The sequence below is a fragment of the Cottoperca gobio genome, chromosome 2, assembly GCF_900634415.1.
Source record: "Cottoperca gobio chromosome 2, fCotGob3.1, whole genome shotgun sequence".
Lineage (NCBI taxonomy): Eukaryota > Metazoa > Chordata > Actinopteri > Perciformes > Bovichtidae > Cottoperca > Cottoperca gobio.
The window spans coordinates 2,865,948-2,888,072 of NC_041356.1; the positions used below are offsets into that span (position 1 = coordinate 2,865,948).

General features: G+C 42.4%; 1 protein-coding gene across 1 annotated transcript in view; it reads right to left on the reverse strand.

Moving 5' to 3' along the window:
• Positions 1–22,125, reverse strand: part of LOC115020216 (dystrophin) — a 227,062-nt gene that overhangs the window by 16,561 nt on the left and 188,376 nt on the right. The window contains 7 exon segments of the mRNA XM_029450175.1: positions 304–415; positions 1,782–1,948; positions 3,154–3,311; positions 3,920–4,005; positions 4,092–4,293; positions 5,298–5,372; positions 5,524–5,585. Of these exon segments, the coding sequence (XP_029306035.1) occupies positions 304–415; positions 1,782–1,948; positions 3,154–3,311; positions 3,920–4,005; positions 4,092–4,293; positions 5,298–5,372; positions 5,524–5,585 (862 nt within the window).

Genomic DNA, 22,125 nt, shown 5'->3' on the forward strand with positions numbered 1-22,125 from the left:
TGAGAAAGATATTTGTCTCTTTAGCTTCTAAATGCTCCACTATGTTCACCAGCTAGTCACATTACTAGTTGTTAAAGGAGTAGTTTGTGGAAATGTGCTCATTTGCCGAGTAAATTGAGAAGACTGATACCACTCATGTCTGTACACTAATACGCCGATTAGCTTAGTTAGCTTAGCATACAGACTGGAAGAGGGGGAAGCAGCTCGACAGGCTGGTTCAAAAGATGCCAAGACACCTTCAAATTCCCGTCTTCACCATTTTCATTTACACACTGCAGAGCAGGAGTATAAATATATTCATACCGGCGTGCAGTACTCGACCATGGGGTACTGCATCTTATGTCCCTTGGCGACACGACCGGAGAAGAAGCAGCTTTGGCAAATGTCATAGTTGAAATGTTTCAGACTCCGATATCTGGGGACGGAAAGAGAGAACGGAGGGAGGGAGGTCAAGAAAGCGAAGAAACAAGGCAAAAGGAGAAAGAGAGAAGAGATGTGGGAGTGAAAAAATAAGAAGAGAGAATGTGGAGAAGCAGGAAAAGAAAGAGAAAGTCAATAAAAGGGGGGACTTTATGGCTGTTTTCTCCAGGGTAGGAGTAGTTAAAATTCTTTCAGCCCAGTACCTAAATGAGATATTTATTCTCTGGCCCTGGGACTCTTCATTAAAATGTATCACTGCACTAGTGATGAAAGGGCCCACCAACAATAGAGTACACACACCTCCCTTAACGGGTCCCAACCTCGAGTTGGACAAAAAGCTTTCCGGGCTTCGGCGGTATTTAAGAGATGAGGTTACAAATATGACTGCAGTTCTGTCAGCATAATCCTACCATCACTCATTCACATGTTCTCCCTGCTGCTGCGGCTGAATTACATTAAGGAGACAAATAGGTTTACAAGCTTATTCACAGCTGGATCTCTAATTTATCAAAAGTTTTTAATGGAATAATAACCTTAAAAAACACTGAGTTTGCACATAAGCGAAAAAGGAGAACATTTACGAATGTGACTCATTTTCTTCAATCCCCCCACACGTGCTACTTCAGGACGAATCTGTTCATATAGAACCAACTCCCATCAATTTGGCAATTATCAATACAGCTTATTTGAACAGATGCTTCTCGTTTCAAATAGCTGGTATAAAACACCTCACTGGGTGTCGTGATAAAAGAGAATAGCTTTGTGGAACCAACCAGGGAGTCATCGCACGTCTCCATTTGTTCCTGTGTGTGTGCGCGACACATGAAAATCCTGCTTCTCTTCTCCCACTGGTCAAATAAAGAGGAAAACCACAGGGACGAGAACACTCGCTCTTCCTTTTAAAAATGAAAAGCTCTTCTGTATTATGTCTATAATAAAGATCAATGTCTTCTCTCTCTGACAGTTATTGGAAAAACAGACTATGTGAGATGCAAAGACGCATAAAAGAACACAGTATGTAGCCAATAGGCTGCTGATATATGCCGTCAGCTAAACATTGATATATTAGAGGAAGATTTCAGTGTGCAGTTACATCAGGTTCAGTGCTGCTTCACCAGAGAGCATCATTCTCATTCACTTCCATCTGGGCTGAATTAAAAATGGAATTAATTTAGTGTTTTATTGCCCTCTATGTAATGACATGAAGAATTTAAAGCTCTACGGCAAAATGGCTCCAATTCTGCTCATTCCCTTTGATTAGACGATCAGACGTGCAGCTCAAAAGGTGGATTACATGTGGAACACTCAGCTATAAAGCTAAGGGACAGAAATGGGGAATGCGACGTTATGTCTCTATGGACCTGAATCCAATGATGGGACACTCCTTGCAGATGTTACACTTGGCCTGGTGCTTGGCGGTCTCGGCAGCGGCGACGCGGTGCAGGACTGGTAACCACACCATGGACTGAGGCTCCAGGCGCATCCAGTCGAGGAACATGGCGGCTTCCAGTTCGGGCTTGTTGTTGGCCTGGGAAGAAGGTGGAAGTTATGGTCGGCAGAGTTTGCAAATAAATATAGAAAATTACATCAGCGTTCAAAATGACTGACTGCATGGATTACAAGTGTGTTCTTATCTTCTAGTGAGGAGATGAAATCAGCTCTTTGTGTGTTTTAGTGAGAATGAAAACAAAGAAAAAAACACTCCAGTAAATATTTCATGCGTCTTGTTTTTGGTTGTGAAGCGTTAAAAACGACCTTGAATACTACGATGTGAAAAGACTGTCCTCAACGATAACTCTCGTGATCTTCTAGATTTTTCTAGTGGTCAACAATATAAAAATATATATATATATACATCTTCATATACATGTATCTTCTTCCTCTGTGCTATAGAGCTCCATTGTTGTATTAGAAACACATCAGTGAGCCTCACTGTTGATTGATCCGCCTCGGAAAATAGTCCCCAGCAAATGAACTATTTCCTAATGTTTGTTAAAAACCTACAGTGACGGGCTGCTTAGGAACTTCCTGAGCCTTTTTCCCGTGTCTCTTGCTATAAATGAAAGGAGTTAGAGAGACAGAGACAACCTATTGACTTCATCCATCTCTTTCCCATCAGCAGAGACTCTGGGAACTCCCGGGTTTAGAAGTTTCCATGGAATCGTTTCCCCACATGTCCCTCTTTCTGTCTCACGCCCACATGCACTTCAGAGGGAGCTAAGAGAGAAGTTAAGCTGTCTCCAGTAGCTTTAGGCCTACACAGGGGTCCAGCATATAATATATACATATATGTATATTTACAGTCTGCAGTCCTAAATAGCTTCTCTGTGCAGTCACACACTTTATTGTTTAAGCACCCATGTGTAGCTGGATATATGGTGTTCATCCCGTCTTATTTGTGTGTGAGACTTGTCCACGTTTCCATCTCGGCGACATCTCTGCAGCTGTCCGAGATCATTCGTTTGATTCCTTGCAGGCTGCGATTCATACGAAGACCCTCTCATGCTGCCCCCGTTTACTGGAGTCCCTCGTTATCCCTCTTGTTTTTAGTATCCTCGATTTTAACGATGTTTTCTCCTTATTTTCTGACAATCCAGTTTACAAATGGACATGCTGCTATTGCACATTCATTCATTATGACCGCCTATAACTCCAGAAAGTCAAGTGTGTGCGAGTGTGTGTGTGTGTGTGTGTGTGAGTGTGTGTGTGTGTGTGTGTGTGTGTGTGACGTACAAACTGGAAGCAGCTGCGGACGGAAGGCTCGATGTTGGAGCCGCCGAAGGAGGCAACCTCACCAAGCTGCCGGGGGATCTGGATGGAGTCGTGGAGGAGGAGGCCCAGGCGACGTTGGTCACAGAAACCTGTAGCACTGGCAACCTGTCTGAACAAGACTGAGGGGGGCGGGGGGGGGGGGGGGTGCAGACGACAGAAATAAAGTAACCACAGACACCCTTCTACACACATCAGACAGGTTGGTCATACCTTGATATTCTAATTCTTTATGTGACATCAGATTATCAGGGCTCATAAATCCTGTGCTTCATCCCATTTTACAGCTTTTTAGCTAAAGTGTATTTAAGGGGAGACACTACATCTGAATAAGGGAAATGTTTTACCTAATACATATCACCATGAAACTTCCCCAGTTTATATCTTACATTAAGACTATTATTTTTTACATTACGAGTTTTCTGAAAATGTTATGTTTACATATGCAAATGACACATTATGTAATGCTAACTTTTGGTGAATTTAGGAGAAATCTACAGAAACAAATAGACAAAGTTCGTAACGTAAACTCCTAAATGTTTATTTTGGACGTTTTCTATCTACTAGTCTGAAAGAAGACTTTCAAAATTGACTAGTGCTTGAAAAAGTGGGATCGATGCGGTTATACAAACAGCTTCAACACACTATTGTATGTATGTATGTATGTGTGTGTGTGTGTGTGTGTGTGTGTGTGTGTGTGTGTGTGTGTGTGTGTGTGTGTGTTACTTACATCTGTATTTATCCTCCAGGTGAGCCTTGCAGAGTGAGATGATTCCAGTTTTGAATGACAGAGTCCGGATCTTTCCAGTGCGACCACTAACCGAACAACAAAGCAAGTCAATTCAAACCTCCCTGAAATAAAAGTACATGTTTCTGTGTGTGCAGCATGCGTACACACGTACGTGTCGTAGACGTTGAGCAGCCAGTTGAGGCACATGTCGACGCACAGCGGGACGTTGACCAGGTGAGAGTGGCTCTGCTCCAGCCGCTGGTACAGGCTGGTCAGACACGTGACGAGCTGCGAGATGTCCAGCAGCTGCTCGTTCTGCTTCAGACCGTGCTGATCGAACGCCTCGCACGCCATCTGCATGCTCAGCAGATCCACTACACACACAAAGAGTGTTGGTTAGCAGACGAGACACACAGCAGAGTGTGTCCTGCTGCTGAGCTCACGCTATCCCTTCATCAGAACCTTCTTCAGATTCTCCGTGTTCAAAGTGTCCTTGAGCTCAACGCTGCTCAAGTACGTCAGTGAAAAGGCAACCTGACTCCAGGGATCAATATAATATATGATCACATTATTCATCCTATTATTCGTGAAGTCCACTAAAGGACACAACATTTGTTTACATCAAATGTTGTGTTTGTACCTGATAGAGAAAAAAATAATAAAAAGGGAAAAAATTGAGGGTAAAAGAGAAATAATAATAAGAAATATAAATTAATAATAGTAAAAAAGAAAAGAAAAGAAATGGCCTTCAAGTTTACTGCTGAGAATAATGTGAGCAAAGGGTTAAGGAAGCAAACAACTAAACATTTAACAACCGTGCTTCCTCTGCCAGGGTTAATAAAAAAATTTTTATTTTTTTATTAATTAATCAAAACCTGTTTATTTGTATTTTTAGAAAGCTTCCTTAATATAAATAGTGCCTTCGTGCTAAACAGCTCAAGCCAGCTTTACGCCTTAAAACATATCACACACATAACGGCTCGTGGGCGGCTCACACGCTTCAGCTCCACCGGCGAGAGACGAGAAGAATGAGTAAACACACACAGAACTCGCACACATGCAGACTGTCAGAGCAGAGAGGCAAAGATGGCAGAAGTAGAGAGAAGACAAATAGGAGGGAAAGAAGAATACACAAAGGAGGAAGCGAAGAGGAGACGATGGGAGAAGAAGAACGCCGCGGCAAATGAGGCGAATTTAAAAAAAGAGACAGGGAAATGGAGGAAAAGAAAGAACAAAGGACAAGTGTGGGAGGGCTGGAACACAATGAGAGGAACAATCATGGACAGAGAGGAGCGTACTTGAAGCAAGAAACAAAAACCCCTATGTGATACACAGCAGAAGTGTATACATGTAAACTATATATAGACCGAGTGCTTACAGCAGAGAGCCTTCTGCAGCCGCCGGAGCTTCATGGCTGTTCGGTAGGCCGAGAATCGAACATTGTTCAGGTCGGCTAAAGAAAAGAGAAAAAAACAAAGAGTTAGAGATGAAGAGAAGGAGACCACCTCATCATTTCATTCAATGGCGTCTCGTATCAAAGTCACTTTCATGACTTTATAACTTTATTCAGAGACGCAGAGTCTGAGCGAGAATTAGCATCTTACCCAGAGACTGGTAGAGCTCGGCCATCTTGGGATGATCCCAGCATGTTGTTTGGGTCTGGTGGCTGGAAAGGGAAAAAAAGAGACTGGATGTTTAGATGTGGAGAAGATCAGACCGATCCTCCCTGAAGCTAAGTGGTCATGAAAATATTACACTGAGCTAAACACTAACGCTAGCCTTCCAACATGCATTACAATGACAGCGCAAAGACGTTGATGTTCAGCAGGTACAAGGTTTACCATCTTAGTTGAGCACATTAGCATGCTAACGCTTGCTATTATAAACCAAATTGTTGGACCGATTAAAATTTTGACCTGAACCAAAGGCGATCCATCCAATAGTTCCCATTTCCAGGGACCATGAATGTTTTATGTCAATCTAGTAAATAGTGGTTGAGATATTTTGGACCATAGCGCTGACTGTGCAATATTGCCATCACTAGTCATGCCGCTGAAATGGGAAACAAATTATGCATCTTTTCCTAAGTGCCACATTTATAATTGCATTTTGATTTAGTATGGATACAACAACTAGACTGTTAAGTGTGATACTTTACCCCCCCAGATGTATTAAATTATTTAACATGAAAACAAGGCAAGTGTGGGGAATGCTACCAATAAGGTCTGAATCATTAAAAAATAAAACCTATATATATATATATATATAAATATGTCAAGCCCTGTATAATACTCAGTCACACTATATCTGGTGGATTTAGTTATTTTTACTCTACCAAAATATTTTTAAATAACCCTAGTTACCTTATATTTCTCTCATCTTCAAAAATTGGGAGGCAAAAGGTGTCACAGCTAAAGTACAAATAAATAAACTGATTCTATTACACACGAGAGCTTTTGATTAATCCGTGAGTTTTGTAAGATGCTAAAATATTTTGTTTTTTTAGATAATGTTTTTATGCAAATATTCAAATAGCTGCATGTAGAGAATAAAATGAAGTTGAGATTTCTGCTCTACTAAAATAACCAGTAAACCACACTAAATGCGAGTAACATTTATCAAAACAAATCTTTATGTATAGACGACTTACACTGGTTTTGTACAATTGACAAATAAAACCCTTTCGATATCAAGTTTTATATAAAGCACAATATTTAAACGCAGATCTTTTAACACCGTAAGAACAGCATACTAATGCCAAACAAGTGTGTCTTCCTAAAAAACAAAAAGGAGATTCATTTTAGGTAACACTGAAATTAATCTGATGAATTAGATCTGCTTCCCCAAAATCCCACACTCTGACATTAATCCTGCCGTTTGTGCGACTCTCCCCTCGATCTTGTGGAAAATAACATCCTGCTGTGGCACAAACCCACACAGCCTCCATACTCCATCCTCCATCCTCCCTGCAGCACAGACGTGTGAGAGGAAGGAGAAGAAGGGACAAAGAGAGATACATGGCTGCTGTGTCATTCTCTCCTCACACTAACTGTCCTTGTGACTGCTGCTCAGCCACTCACAGGGGACTTGGCTGTGTATTTGTGTGTGGCTGTGTATTTGTGTGTGTGTATTTGTGTGTGTGTGTGTGTGTGTGTGTGTGTTGGAGACGAACAGTGAAAAGGGAACATGAGAATGAGGCAATGAGGGACATGCTTTTTTTTTTTTTTTTTTTTCGTGTAACAGAATATGAATGATAATATTTAAAGAATTTGTGTTGGTGTCAATCCTGTGTTGCGTTTGTCTACTGATGGGTCAGAACTAATTAACCAAGTCAACTTCCTGTGACCCGTCACACTGGAAATAAAGCACTTTTAATAAGAATTCTAAAAGCCTAAAGAATTCAGAAGAGGACACCTACAAGAAAAGGACAAAAGTAAATTGTCTTTATCTGAACATGGCTGAATTAACCTGCTGCAGGAGCCCCATCATGCATTGCGTACAGTTTTCTATGCTGGAATATTACCTCAGAATTTCATTAAACATTTAGAAATATGGTACGTATACAAAATAAGTAAGGACGCAGAAAATGTTTTTAATCTTGAATCCTTATTGTAAAATGTATCTACTACTGAATAGGTATTATTAATAAACTACCACTGTATTTAACGCATTCAAATATTTTACTTTGAAAAACCATTCAATCAGATTTTTTTGGATTTTAAGTATTTATTTCCTCCACAAATTCAGATTGAATATCTTTGTGTCTAATTTTTGGAAAACTTCATTTCAGTTCCCAAAAATTCCATCAGCTATTTTCGGCATCAGGTCAGGTTGTGTCCCACATTAGCATACGTATAGAAGCTGTTAAATAAGGTGAGATTTCACTGCTATATTTGTTGCTTTATTACTTAGTAAAATATGTTGCCAACTCTCCGTACGTCCTCCCAAGGTTTCCCGTTTAAGTCACAATCTGAGGTCTAATTTGCATTTCATGGCATCTTTAAAAAACACCCACTTTGAATTGAAATGCCATCTAGAAAACATTGAAACTCCATTTAGGCGACATTAAATGTTACTGTAAAGCAAAGAGCTGATTTTCCTGATCATTAGTTCCACTTAGCTGCTGTTGTAATAATTATTGTAGCAACATAAGACGATCTGGACAGCTAATTCCAGCTGCATTGTTAACATAAGTGCATCCATTTTTAGCAAAACTGGAAATGTTCTGTCCCACAATATACATGAGCGTGAAGAGGCGTCAGATGGACGCGGCTGTAAATGTGATGGTAATGTGGCCCGCTGCCTGTTTACATGAAGCTAATGGAAGCCGCACGTCTTACCAGCGAGGCAATTAAGTTGTTTTGTTCAGAGCACGTCAAATATTTGAAAAGTCCTTCACAGTAGAATCTCAAGAAATGGTTCCTCGTGTCACTTTATGTAATAAATAGACATTTGGCTCCCTGCAATCCTGGAAATGAGAGTCACTTCTTCTTTACGAGAACGTGTCAATCAAAGTGTCTGTGATGCTTTCGTCATTAAGTTAAATATAGGACGGCTAAATGCCTATTCAGTGCCAGCTGGAATGAAATATTAGAGCCATTTTGTTGCTGATATGAAGGTGAAAATGAGAGCTGGAGGTGGACAAAAAGATATTCTTAGATGTGTGAGCCCAAACACATTTCTTCAGTACAGGTGTGTGTGATCAGGCGTGCGTGCATGTGAACAGTAGGTGTGCTAAGTGAGCGACCACACAGTGGGTGTTGTGGGTCAGTGGAAAGAAAACTCTGCGGTGAACAAAACAAACAGCTAAAACAATATAGTTGGAAACACAGTGCGGCTCGGCGTTCCTTCACAGACAAAGCGCTGCTTTATAATTCTGGCCCGAGGCGTGATGTCACACAACTGTTAGAAGCACACACGTCGAGTCGGTCACACACAAGCGCACCTGCAGTTAACCTTTGTCTGAAAAGCAGCCGAACAATAATCCATAGGCTGCGTCCCACCCCCCTGCATTGCTCTTGTTTTTCTTTCTCCCACACTCCCACTCCTGATAATTGAGGAGAGGGGTCCCATGGTGAAGAGTTACTTAAAAATCCTCTAAAAGCTCACAGTCTGTGCAAACAGTAGCTCGGACAAATGTTTCTAATAATGCACAGGATCAAATGCGCAGTGGCTCCAACATATGGGAGTTTAAGTAACGAGTGATGTCGTTCAATTCCCTTAAAATCCTCTGAGAGAAGACTGGAATCCTTGAGAAAGTCAGAAGCAAACAACTGTAATGAGGAGCCCTTTTGTTTTAATAGAAATCTGAAGTGATCCGAGTCCTTAAATGCTTTAAATTCCTGATGTACTCTGGAGCGAAGATGATAAAGTTTGATCTCATGCCGTTTAGTTTGACAACATCAAATGTAGCTGTATTGAATTGTGCATGATGTCCTCTGGACATAACAAACTTTCAGCTGTTTTTTTAATTAAATAGACCTCCTGACCAACACGAGGGCAAATGTTTGTCTACAGATATCTAATCTTCTGGCTAAACTTTTGTTCATATATTAATCATTTAAGATAATCAACTTAATGGTTATGTTGTAATTAGATTTTTTCTTCCAAATACTGAAGTCAGTATCGACCTCAAACGTCTAGTGTTGGAGCAAAGGACGTGTGTAAGGCTCAACCAATGCATGGTAAACTGTCAAAAGATAAACTGCTGGACGCTGTACGACTCTGGCGGAGCAGTGATCGATTCGCTGCCTTGCTCGAGGGCGATCTGATTGAAGCCAACAAGTGAGGGGGGGGGGGGGGGTCGAGCGTTCAACGCTCACATCCCCTACCCAACATATCCCAGCCGGAACAGGGACAGAAACCAAATATAAATATCAAAGAAGTGTTGTCTTGTTTATGGCAGTGTGTATTGTAAACTACAATGCTAATAATGCTGACGTAATGCAGGTATAATGGCCAGCCTCTTGGTTTAGCGTGTTAGCATGCTAGCATTTGCCAAAATTGTTGTTGGATGGCAGAACCGGTGACCCGGCATATTCGATTATAATATATAAAGACAATTCTGAAACCATGTTCTGTCTGTTCTGCTTCAGTACTACGGAGAGCAACACACCGACACATACTCCCACACAACCAAAAGCGTCAATCAATAAGAAACAAAACCATGATTTGACGATCAGTAGACGATAAGCAAGACTTCACCAGATCAGATTCGACTGTATGAACTCGTACTGACTGACAGGCCTGTGAAGGAGTCACAATGGGAGGTGATCCAAATGAAAATAAAGTTGGTTCTATGAAAATAATAATAAGCTATTGACAAAAATGATAATATTCCTGTCCTTTGCATGAACTTTTATGGACTTAAACATCTGATCATGGAGGTAAAACATCACTAACTCGTCGGCCAGCTTGAGTTTTGGATTAACAGTGTATTTGTTTACATTTGGGACAATCTGCATTTAGGAAGGTCATCCTGTTCACACTGCACAAGTACTGTTGATATTAAAGAAGAAGTCTGAATCTGATCCCATTATTCCTGAAGGCAAAATCGTTTGATGACATCCCTTTGGGCTTCAGGACATTTCTCACTCAATTTATCGAGCAGAAGTAGACGAACTGATCCATCCTTAATAACAATCACAACCACGGGTGTTGCATTGGCTGAGCTCCATCTGCAGTATGAACTGAAGGCATTGAACCAGTGAACATGATGGCTTAGTCACAAGTGCCATTTATACATCATCAGCTGCTTGCCCACCATCAACCTTTAATAACACTCATCCTGCAGCGGTTCAACTCTCAACAAAGAAACAATTGAACCCAAATGGAACAAAGTAATTCCTCACACATTTTACTTTGTGACCTTTGGCAAATGTTTTGTTTTCACAGCCTCTGCTTGCTTTATTAATCAATGCGAAATTGCATGAAAGGGAGGGAGAAAAATATTTTGATGCTTTTGGCTTCAGGAAGTTGAAACCACTGGTAAATATAAATGATTAAGGATAACACTTGGAACAACTGAGTGCAGATTATCTCCCCAGCAGGACTAAATGCTTAATTAGCTTGACTCTACACACAATTAGGGCTTTTTCATGATTTTAAAAAACAGAGAAAATGACTTTAGACGTACACTGATAACTGACTCTGCACAGAAGCCACTTTCATACATGAAGTATGGGATGAACCTCTCCTGCAGGAGTGGTGGCTCTGGATGAATGCTCCACCACACAGTATGGAATAAGAGAAAACAGAAGCAGCTGTTTACTTATTATTTAGTGGCACACATTCATATTTTACATGTTGGGCTGTGAGCTGCAGGGTGTTGGCGGGCTTATTATCCCCGGTATTTCAAAATGTGTAATCTGGACCCTTTTACAGTTAACCTCATATTGGCAATGGAAGTGGCGTTTTGCCCAAGCCATCGAGACAAACTTTAAAACATTCGCAACACAAATCGATATTCCTACAGCGGACTCAAGTTCTACAGAATGATCCAACTGAACGTGTTGGTGACATTCGGCCGGAGGCGTTCGTGGTTCATCATCAACTTAGGTAGTGTTGCTGTAGATAATAAACAACGATGAGTATTTAAAACTGGTACATGTATTTACCCACTCACTGACGGCACACGGATCTGGAAGTCAGTCACCATTTGTTTAGGTTGCATTCATGATCTTTGGTGGATAAAGGTACAAAGTGTAAAATATGCCAACAATATAATTTAAAACATTAGAAAAATAAACTAACATTACCAACACGAAGTGTTACCAGTGATGACGTTATGTCAAATAGATCGGTGTTGTGCTGCAGAGATATCTACTGAAGTTAGCATGATAACAGCTAGCTGCGCTCCGTCCAGTCTGTAATACCACTTGTTCCTCTAGAGGTGATAGTGAGTCACTGTAGCTGCAGTCTGCCTCAGTACAGAGGGAGAAGCAGAACAGCTGATCTGAGTGGCTTGTCAATAACACAGCCATGCTCCTCAGTAGCTCATCTGGTCGAGCAGGTGACAGATAAACCGAGGCTGTTCATATCCAACCTGTGGCCTTTTGCTGCATGTCATCCCATATGTGCTGTATATCCTTTACCAAGAACCAGTATCCTATAGATCCACACACGCAACACAAACCACTATTAAGGACTGTGAATTATGATAAAATCTCGTACGTTATAACCCTGCTGAGCGCATTTAAGAAATGTAAATAGATTTTTCCCTATCTTCAGTCAAGAGCATGTTTTTCAATTTGAGAGCATGACTCATTGATTTCAAGTTCAGATTTTGTAATGCTTTCCTCCAAACCCATGCACTCACACGGCAGTCAGTGCCACACGAGCCGTTTTAGGTGTTTTAATTACATAATTATAGATACAGCGAAGTAGATCACTTAATGCGTGCAGACCATGGATATATTAAGAAGAAGAGGCCGACCATGAAGGTCACCACCACGGTTTTAGCTAACATCAGAAAGCTAATATCTCTCCATGTGCAGCCGTCAATGAGCATGAGCGGTCGTAATCGTAAAGAAAACAAGGGAAGTACATATAATTAATCCTAAAAGGGCAGAAGTGGATGAATGAACCTGAATAACCGCCCATCTGGGACGCGCGAGTCAGGGATCATTTCATTGGTCAACACTACACCTGGCATTCTATTGGTTGGGGAATTTTGACAGGGTTATTGCACAAAAAAATCCAAGAGGAGAAATCTGAGAGCAGACGTTTGACGGGCGCCCAGAAGCAGCCTGAGTGCGAGGAGAAGAGCAGGAAATCTGTGCAAGCAACAGTATATCTGAGTGCAAGCATGTAGTTTAAGCAGAAGAAGAGCAAATCTAAGCACAAGCACTATGTGAGTGTGAGGGTTTTCATGGAAAGCATTACATAATCTAAACGTGAAATCAAGGAGACATGCTCTCAAATTGAAAAACACAGGACAGAAGCTCCATAGAAATTGGAATGTCCTTCAAGATTAAGAGAGTCTCAATCGATTTCCGGGTCAAGTGATCGAATGGAAGAAATATGGTCCATGTAACCGCAGCTAATATTTAAGTGAAACTACATTTTGGGAAATGTGTTTCGTCTGTATTTGTTACATTTGTATTAACAACAGTTTTCCCAGGAGTTTGCTGCTGTGTAACAATTTCTCAGAATGAACATCTAGGGTAACAATATCTGTGAGACGTGAAGCCAAGGTTACTCAGTCAAACTACTTCAAACCCACCTCTGAAGTGGATCCAATCCATCCCGAATTTTGGGATGTAATTTATCCAGATTTCAGCCTTAAATTGTATACACAATACACACCGAATTAAAGGCGGGATTGGATTACCAAATCTGAATCCAAATATTTAGGATCAGAAATCTTTGAACCAGCTTTAAAATACCCAATATTCAGATCAAATCACAATTTAATCCAATCCAGTGAATAGCAGCCGCCCATGAGGACTGAGGAAGATAGTCATCATCTTTAAGCTTTTCTGATAGCTATTGGTCAGAATTTGGTCACAAGTCTAATTTGAATCCATTTCAACATTAGGAACACATTTGTTCTCACATGCTGATGGAGAAATATCACAATGTTTTCTTCAGGCTCATTTATCCAGAACCAGTATAAAGTCATTTAAACATGACACCTGAACAGAAAAGGCGTGCAGCCTGAATCTGGGAAAGTTTCTCCCCTTGCTAACTCTGAATGCAGAAATTCACTCCTAAAAACACACAAACACACCAGACTAAACTAGAGCTTGTGGTAGATAATCATCCACACCGAATACAAAGACAAGGACACACACAAGCCATAGCAATCCTGCCTGAGCACGTCAGCAGCACAATCCAGCACCCAGTTGAATCTGTGTGTTATGACTTTTTATCCATCAGCTCTACACACACACACACCCACACATCCCAACAATCTGCACCAGCCCCTACTCTCATTTCACCTGACACACACGCAGAGGTCCATGCAGTATCAGTGCAGGACAACCACATCACACTTTACAGCTAAACACTGATGAGCAGATGATCAGCACACATGAACCTACAACGCCCGATGGAAAAACGAGGCCTGGCAGGGTTTTCTTTTTTTACACCAGCCGAAAAATAGACCAACGCAGCACATCAGAAATCGCCGTGAAAACACACTGATCCAGACACGGGCTGCTTTGCTGGCACGGGGGTGATTGTGTTCGCACCTCCGCGTGTGTGTTTGTTACTGTGAAGGAATGCAACGCAGAGATACAGTGTCACTTTGCTCGGCACGGCTCTTTTCTCTTGCAGAGACTTCGCCAACGCGCGCGCGCGCACACACACACGCGCACACACACAAATCCCTGTCGGGCCAAATTCAAACACATGCAGACTTCGTTTGCATTCAGTTTTCTTTAAGGTATTCAATGTCCTTGTTTTTATTCCAACATGGCAACCATCAAAACAGTGCATAGAGAGGCTTTAGAATTAGGAAATGCACGGTTCGGGGATCCGGATGGGACAGCGGGTGGAAGAGCCTCACCGGCCGAACACCTCGCCTGGTTCCCCGGCAACAACGGCTACCAACAGCCGCTGTAAAGAAAGGGGCTGGTTGGGTTTAATGGATACCAAATACAATAGTTGTCCTCCCTTTTCATGAAATAATTAACGTCATGTTTTCATTTTCACGCGCTATAGGCTCCATCCCTTAAATGCAATATAGGCTATATATTTTAAACTTCTACCTCTGAATATTTTTTGCTCTACGAATTATCCACAAAATGTAAGCTTAACATGCTAGGTGACATTCATTCAGATGCATTTTGGATGGACTTACACAAATGGGTTAACAGCACACACACAAAGTGAGAAAATCTATTTCCCTATGTCCAGTAAAACATTTGAGTGTCGCCTGTATTTGTTCAGTTTGTATGCCCATTTTTGCGCAGATCCTGGACTACAGTTGAATGAGGTGCGTTTTCTGCAGAGTGTGGGGGGATATCTGTGCCCCCAGCTCACCGCCTCTCTGCTGGCCATGAAAACCCACAGCCAATGTGTTGTCTGTGTGAACAGGTTTACTGCATTACGAGCGGTAGTTACCGTCACCATTCTCAATCACCACCATAAACAGTCCCCAGCCCAACACTCACTTCCGAAGCTGCTCCCGCATCGCCGGCCGATCAAAGCGCTCAGTGTCCGGTAGAAATTAACCGATTCCCGGGAAGAACCGAGGAGATATCCCGACCCCCTCCGCGGTCCGACCAAGCGTCCTCTACCACCGGAGAGAGGCGTCCCAGATTATCGTGTGTAGCCTACGTGTGTATGTGTGAGTCGGTGTGTGTTCCTCTGCAAGCGGCAGCGGTTGCAGAGACTGACTGGCCAGCTAAACACGAGGGTCAATTCTACGGAACAAAACAAAGAACACTTCCGCTTAATGTTTCAAAAATAAATTGTGCTTTTTTTTTTTTATTTGGACAAACTATACAAGTGAAAAATACATTTACATATATGCTATTTTGTAGTATGGACTGCCATGGATATGACAATACAATCCGTCCAAAAGTAATTTATATTCTTTTAGCCAGTGTGTCAAACAAAAGACTCAGGTTCACTAAGTGTGACAGTTTGATTATTTCCAAATGTGTTTATGAATGTGCACAACTACATTAAAGCGGTTATGTTTCTATGGTTGCCTCCCCAGCTTGCCTGCTATCATCACATTGGTTGCGCGTTGAAAGGTCAGCGGCAATCGAGGTCAAAGTGGAAATAATTTGAACTTTGAGCACAGCACTCTGCGGCAATTTTGAGTGGTACGCCATGCCAAGGGCAGCACTTTAGCATGGTCGGACGGCCCCGCTCTCTATAGACGGAATCGGAGTTTCGGGCTTCCGGTGGAATCGCAATGCATGCTGGTGTGGCAAGCCTAGAAAAGTGAGCACCAACTCTACAAGGGCCGCCATATTGGATTTCTTCTCTACGTGTTTACATTGTATTTAGCTTATTCTTCAAGCGTGTTTACATTGTATTTGGCTAGTTTTTTAGTGTGTAATCATCGCTCTTCTAGTTATGGGATTTGGACACCGACATTGTGTGGTGAAAGGATGTTCAAACTGTGGGAAAAAGCTAAATAAATGGGCAGAATCTCATTGTGAGCTTCATGATTGCAAAAATTGTGACTGCAAGCCCCCGTTCGAACTATTTCCATTTCCAACAGCACTAAAGAACAATGATAGAAGGCTAGCATGGACCAAAGCTGTAAAGAGACAAGATTACAATGGGAAGTCTTGGGAGCCCAAGAAAGGATTTGCAGTGAGCATTTCATGCAAGGAAAACCAACAAATGAATTCCCTGATCCTGAACTCGACCTGGGGTATGTAGTCTATCTACTTGATTTATATATTGACAAATGTACTTTCTATATATTGAGTTTTATAATAATTAACAAACACAAGTTAGGTATATATTTATAATAGCTTACCCTGCAACACAACTACAATAAGCACTTATGATATCGCCAGTTTTCTTGACTGCGCAGATCCATGCCGAATGTGGCGTATGGGAAACTTTCATTGAATGAGTACATTTTGCTTTCAAAAAGCAATACTCAGAATCTGCGAGAGGATTGAAAGATATTACCAAAAGCGTAGTCTTTTCTTTTTCTGTGATTGAAAGTCTTTCGTTAGCTGTTGGTTGCTCCTCAATGCCCATCTCTGATGCCAGCAAACACCCTGGCAATAAACTCGAGTTTTGTTCCTGAAACCTTTAAATTCCGCTTGCGGCAAAATACTTTCAAAGCTTCGACTTTCCACATCTGAACCTCATCATGAGAAAGGAGTTCAGAACTCATGTAGAGTAGTAGGTTTGTTTACAACACGCTTGAAGAATAAGCTAAATACAATGTAAACACGTAAAGAAGAAATCCAATATGGCGGCCCTTGTAGAGTTGGTGCTCACTTTTCTAGGCTTGCCACACCAGCATGCATTGCGATTCCACCGGAAGCCCGAAACTCCGATTCCGTCTATAGAAAAACAATGGCACAGCAGAGAGCAGTTTTACCGCTGATCATGTGAAGGCAGCTTCAGGGGTCAACCGGGGCCCCACTTTGCCACAGGGTCCCCAAGTAGTTAGGTCCAGCCATGGATGTTGATGGTTAAATAACTTGACAAAGGACACACTTTTAATGGGTACACAAGCTATGTTAGGAAAAAAAGGCTGTCAGCAAGACTGAACCACAAAGTTCACGCCTTTATTTCACGCCTTTATTTTGAAATTAAACGCGGCGCACTTCCGGTCTAGTCCTGTCTGCCTCTGGGAAACTTGACGCAGCTCAGCTAGGCGAGGCGGAGCTCAGGCTCCCTGCCTCCCTTCCCCCCATCCCGCTGTTTCTGAAAGCAAAGGAGCCTCTCTACACCATCCAAGGAGGTTTTTCACCTCCCTGACGAGAGAGAGGCTCTTTGCTTTTCAAGGCACACATATTTCCACATTCAAGGCCGCTGAGAGAGATAGAAAGAAAGAAAGAAAGAAAGAAAGAAAGAAAGAAAGAAAGAGGGGCAGAAAAAAAGATTTTTGCCTTTTACAAGGTACACAGGAGAGGAGAGAGAGAGAAGAAGAGAGAGCGAGAGAGAGAGAGAGCGAGCGAGAGAGATGGAAAAGGAGGGGGGGGGGGGGGGGGGGGGGTCACTCTTTGCTTTGGGAATCTGTGTTCAAGGCTTGAGAAATGTAGGCTATGTTGCACCAGCAAAGAGAGAGAACAGCCTGTAATTTATAGGCAAGTCTCAACTGTTATTTTATCCCATCGCTACAGTATGTCTTTATACCTGAGTGTGTGTAACAGAGAGACAATGACAGATTGGGATGGATTCAACACATCGAACAACTCCTGATTACTGTGTTTAAGCTCTCGTGGAACGTAATTTTGCAGCTGACTATGTGTAGGAGGTCATGGATTTAGACTGACTCCACCCGTGGGGGAGGATGCTTGCAGTGAGGCAAATCAAGCACCCTCAAAAGCAGGAGGGGATGTGGGGGCAAGGTGGGTGTTGCTGCAGGTCTGAGGAAATCATCTCCAGGAGCCAATAAGTGAATGTGCACAAGAAGCGTTTGGTTGGCCATATGTTTTCACGCTGTGCACTGAATGTGTTTGAGTGTGTGTTTGTATGCATGAGACACGCATGAGTGTAGCCTGAGTGGGTGTGAAGTCTGCAATGTGTGGACACTATATGGACCAATGTCTGCAGGCACACCTGTAAACATTGCACACTTTTGGTTTTACATTGGCCTGCATAGGGCCCTGACCTCAAACCCATCCAACACCTCTGGGCTGAACTGAAATGCCGACTGCGAGCGAGCCCTCATCGGTGGCCAACTTCACTAAGGCTTTTGAGGCCGAGAGGCAGTGGTGGAAGAAGTTTTCAGATATTCTACTGTAAATGGAGGCTTTTATTTTCTTTTTAAATGAAGAAAATGATTGAAAAATTAAGCAGTAGAGATATCCTGACTTTTAATCCCTTGTATGTGTCAAACCCCCAAAACACTACATCCTACATTTCCCATGATGCAACTCAAGTATTTCTTTCATCAGATCCTCACGGCCGAGGAAACACCCACATCTTTCAAACTCCACACCTGGAGTTTGTAACGCATTTTTTCTGTTATAAACATGTAGTCCTAAAGCATCGTAAGTAAAAAATACTTATTATGGAGACAGAGTGGCCAATGTTATGTTACACTGCTCAAAATAATTAAAAGAACACTTTGAAACCACATCAGATCTCAATGGGGAAAAAAAGAATGCTGGATATCTATACTAATATGGACTGGGTAATGTGTTAGGATGCCACATCGTTTAATGGAAATGAAAATAATCAACCTACAGAGGGCTGAATTCTAAGACACCCTGAAAATCAAAGTGAAAACATGATGTGGCAGGCTCGTCCATTTTGCTGAAATTCCATTGCAGCAACTCAAAATGGTACTCTGTACTGTGTATTGCCCCCACATGCGTATATGCATGCCTGAGAACGTCGGGGCTCCTAATGAGACGACGGATGGTGTCCTGGGGTATTTCCTCCCAGATCTGGACCAGGGCATCACTGAGCTCCTGGACAGTCTGAGGTGCAACCTGGCGGCGTCGGATGGACCGAAACATAATGTCCCAGAGGTGTTCTATTGGATTTAGATCAGGCGAGCGTGGGGGCCAGTCAATGGAATCAATTCCTTCATCCTCCAGGAACTGCCTGCATACTCTTGCCACATAAGGTCGGGCATTGTCGTGCACCAGGAGGAACCCAGGACCCACTGCACCAGCGTAGGGTCTGACAATGGGTCCAAGGATTTCATCCCGATACCTAATGGCAGTCAGGGGGCCATTGTCTAGCCTGTAGAGGTCTGTACGTCCCTCCTCCATGGAGGAATGTACAGACCTCTACAGACCATCACTGACCCACCACCAAACCGGTCATGCTGAACGATGTTACAGGCAGCATAACGTTCTCCACGGCTTCTCCAGACCCTTTCACCTCTGTCACATGTGCTCAGGGTGAACCTGCTCTCATCCGTGAAAAACACAGGGCGCCAGTGGCGCACCTGCCAATTCTGGTGTTCTATGGCAAATGCCAATAGAGCTCCACGGTGCCGGGCAGTGAGCACAGGGCTCACTAGAGGCCGTCGGGCACTCAGGCCCCCCTCATGAAGTCTGTTTTTGATTGTTTGGTCAGAGACATTCAAACCAGTGGCCTGCTGGAGGTCATTTTGTAGGGCTTTAGCAGTGCTCATCCTGTTCCTCCTTGCACAAAGGAGCAGATACCGGTCGTGCTGATGGATTAAGGACCTTCTACAGCCCTGTCCAGCTCTCCTAGAGTAACTGCCTGTCTCCTGAAATCTCCTCCATGCTCTTGTGACTGTGCTGGGAGACACAGCAAGCCTTCTGGCAATGGTACGTATTGATGTGCCGTCCTGGAGGAGTTGGACTGTCTGTGCACCCTCTGTAGGGTCTAGGTATCGCCTCATGCTACCAGTGGAGACCCTGACCCTAGCCAAATGCAAAACTAGTGAAAAAATGTCAGTGGCCTACTCCTGGAAAACCATTCCTGTTATGGGGGTCGTCTCAATGTTGCCCCTCTAATGCACCTGTTGTTAATTTTATTAACACCAAAGCAGCTGGAACTCATTAACAACGTCCTCTGCTACTTAACTGACCAGATCGATATCCCAGAAGTTTAAATTACTTGATGCTATACTCTGATTCAAAAGTGTTCCTTTAATTATTTTGAGCAGTGTATATGAATGTTGTATTTGTACTATATTGTTTATCCTTTACACACGAAATCTATTGCACATCTGTCCGTCCTGGGAGAGGGATCCCTCCTCAGTTGCTCTCCCTGAGGTTTCTAACATTTTCTGCCCCTTTTAATTGTGGGGTTTCTTTTAAGTTTTTCCTTGTGCGGTGCGAGGGTCTAAGGACAGAGGGTGTCGTATCCTGTACAGTCTGTAAAGCCCACTGAGACAAATGTGTAATTTATGATATTGGGCTATATAAATAAATTTGATTTGATTTGATATATCATTGGATTATTAAATGTAGTGACGTAAAAAGTGGAATAGCTCCCTTTGAATTGAGTCATAAAATGAAACTGCTCAATTTAAGGGCCAGTGTGCAGTATTTAGGAGGATCTATTAGCATGAATAACTATGTTTTAATTATTCAAATTTTTCTCTGAGTGTAATGTTTCGGTGTCCACATACTTTTGGCCACATACTTAATGTGATAAAAAATCTATGTTTTCTCTATATATGTATATTGTTGTATATCGTGTGTGCTATGTTCAGCGAAGGGTGTATGTGTAGACATGTGTATGTGTAGACAGGTGTGTGTGTGTGTGTGTGTGTGTGTGTGGGGTCAGCTGGCACTCACAGGGTCTCGGTCATCTGGTCAGGTCCAGCTTTCTCACTGCATGGAGAGGAGAATCTGTCACTTCTCTTTCCCTCCATCCTTCCTCCTCTCTCTTTCTCTCCAGTGTGTGTATGTGTGTGTGTGTGTGTGTGTGTGTGTGTGTGTATGTGTGTGTGTGTGTGTGTGTCTCTCACTTGTAGTTACCTCAACGTCAAACATGGAATCTCTCTCACTCTGTCAGTAAGTGTTAAGTCAAACACACCAAACTGCTAGTTGCTGATTATCAAACCCATGCAATCTATGGTATGATCTCTCTTGGCAAAAGAACAAGCAGGACGTGAGATTAACCAATCACATCGTGGGGTTATTCTGACCAATGAGTTAGGAATGTGAGGTGGAGAGTTAAGCCTGTCTCATATGTAGGCCAGCGTGGCTACGGTAACGATACAACAATTACAGGATAAAAGCCCGGTCGCATCAGAAATTGCATCCTCGTGTTTTGCATTGTATTGCTTGGTGATGTATGGACTACTCACTGGGCTAGCTGGTGACCGCTAATAAGCTAGGAACATGCTAGCGGTAGCCGTAGCTTTCTTAGCTTCTTTTTAAATTTGTCGTTGACTTCCACGTGGTATTATTTTTTCTTCCAATAAAGAGTTATTAAAGGGAAAAGTGGCTTGCTGTTAGGGGCGGGCATTTCAAGCAAAGATAATATTCGATAATCACTTTACACGCAAATGTAACACTAGCCAACATTAGCTTCTCTAAGCTACAGGTCATACCTTACCAGGTGAAGCGGTAGCAGCAAAAACCCTGAGTTTTTTGCTCATCTTGAAGAGTTTCGCATTGTGTGCGTTTTATTGCTATTGAATGAAACTGTTAATTTGTAAGAGAAGTGAAGTGCTATTTCTTTTTTCAAAAGTTACTTTACATTGTGTAGTTTGTAGTTTAGTTTGTTTTCTCTACATTGTATGACATGTGTATCTGTTAGCTCCAACATGATGCTGTACGACACGTACACAGGGTTGAAGAGGTTAAAGCCACTCTGGATTTATCATAGCCTCGCTCTAAACTATTCAAAGTAAAGAGGACATTACCGCTCCAAAAAAACACAAATAAAATGGTACAGGGTCTTTTGTAGCCAAATAACTGCATTTGGGTCCAAAACAAAAATCTAATCATCTTTCATGTTTAACTCGGTGAATTACGTTCGCTTGTACCAACTCACCAGCAATTACAGTTTGTGCACCCTGCAGTGCTGAGGCACAAGCTGCAAGACAGTGCTTACTACTGTGCTAACACACCCCACCTCCAAAACTTCTGCTCTCTGCTGCCGAGTAGTGAACA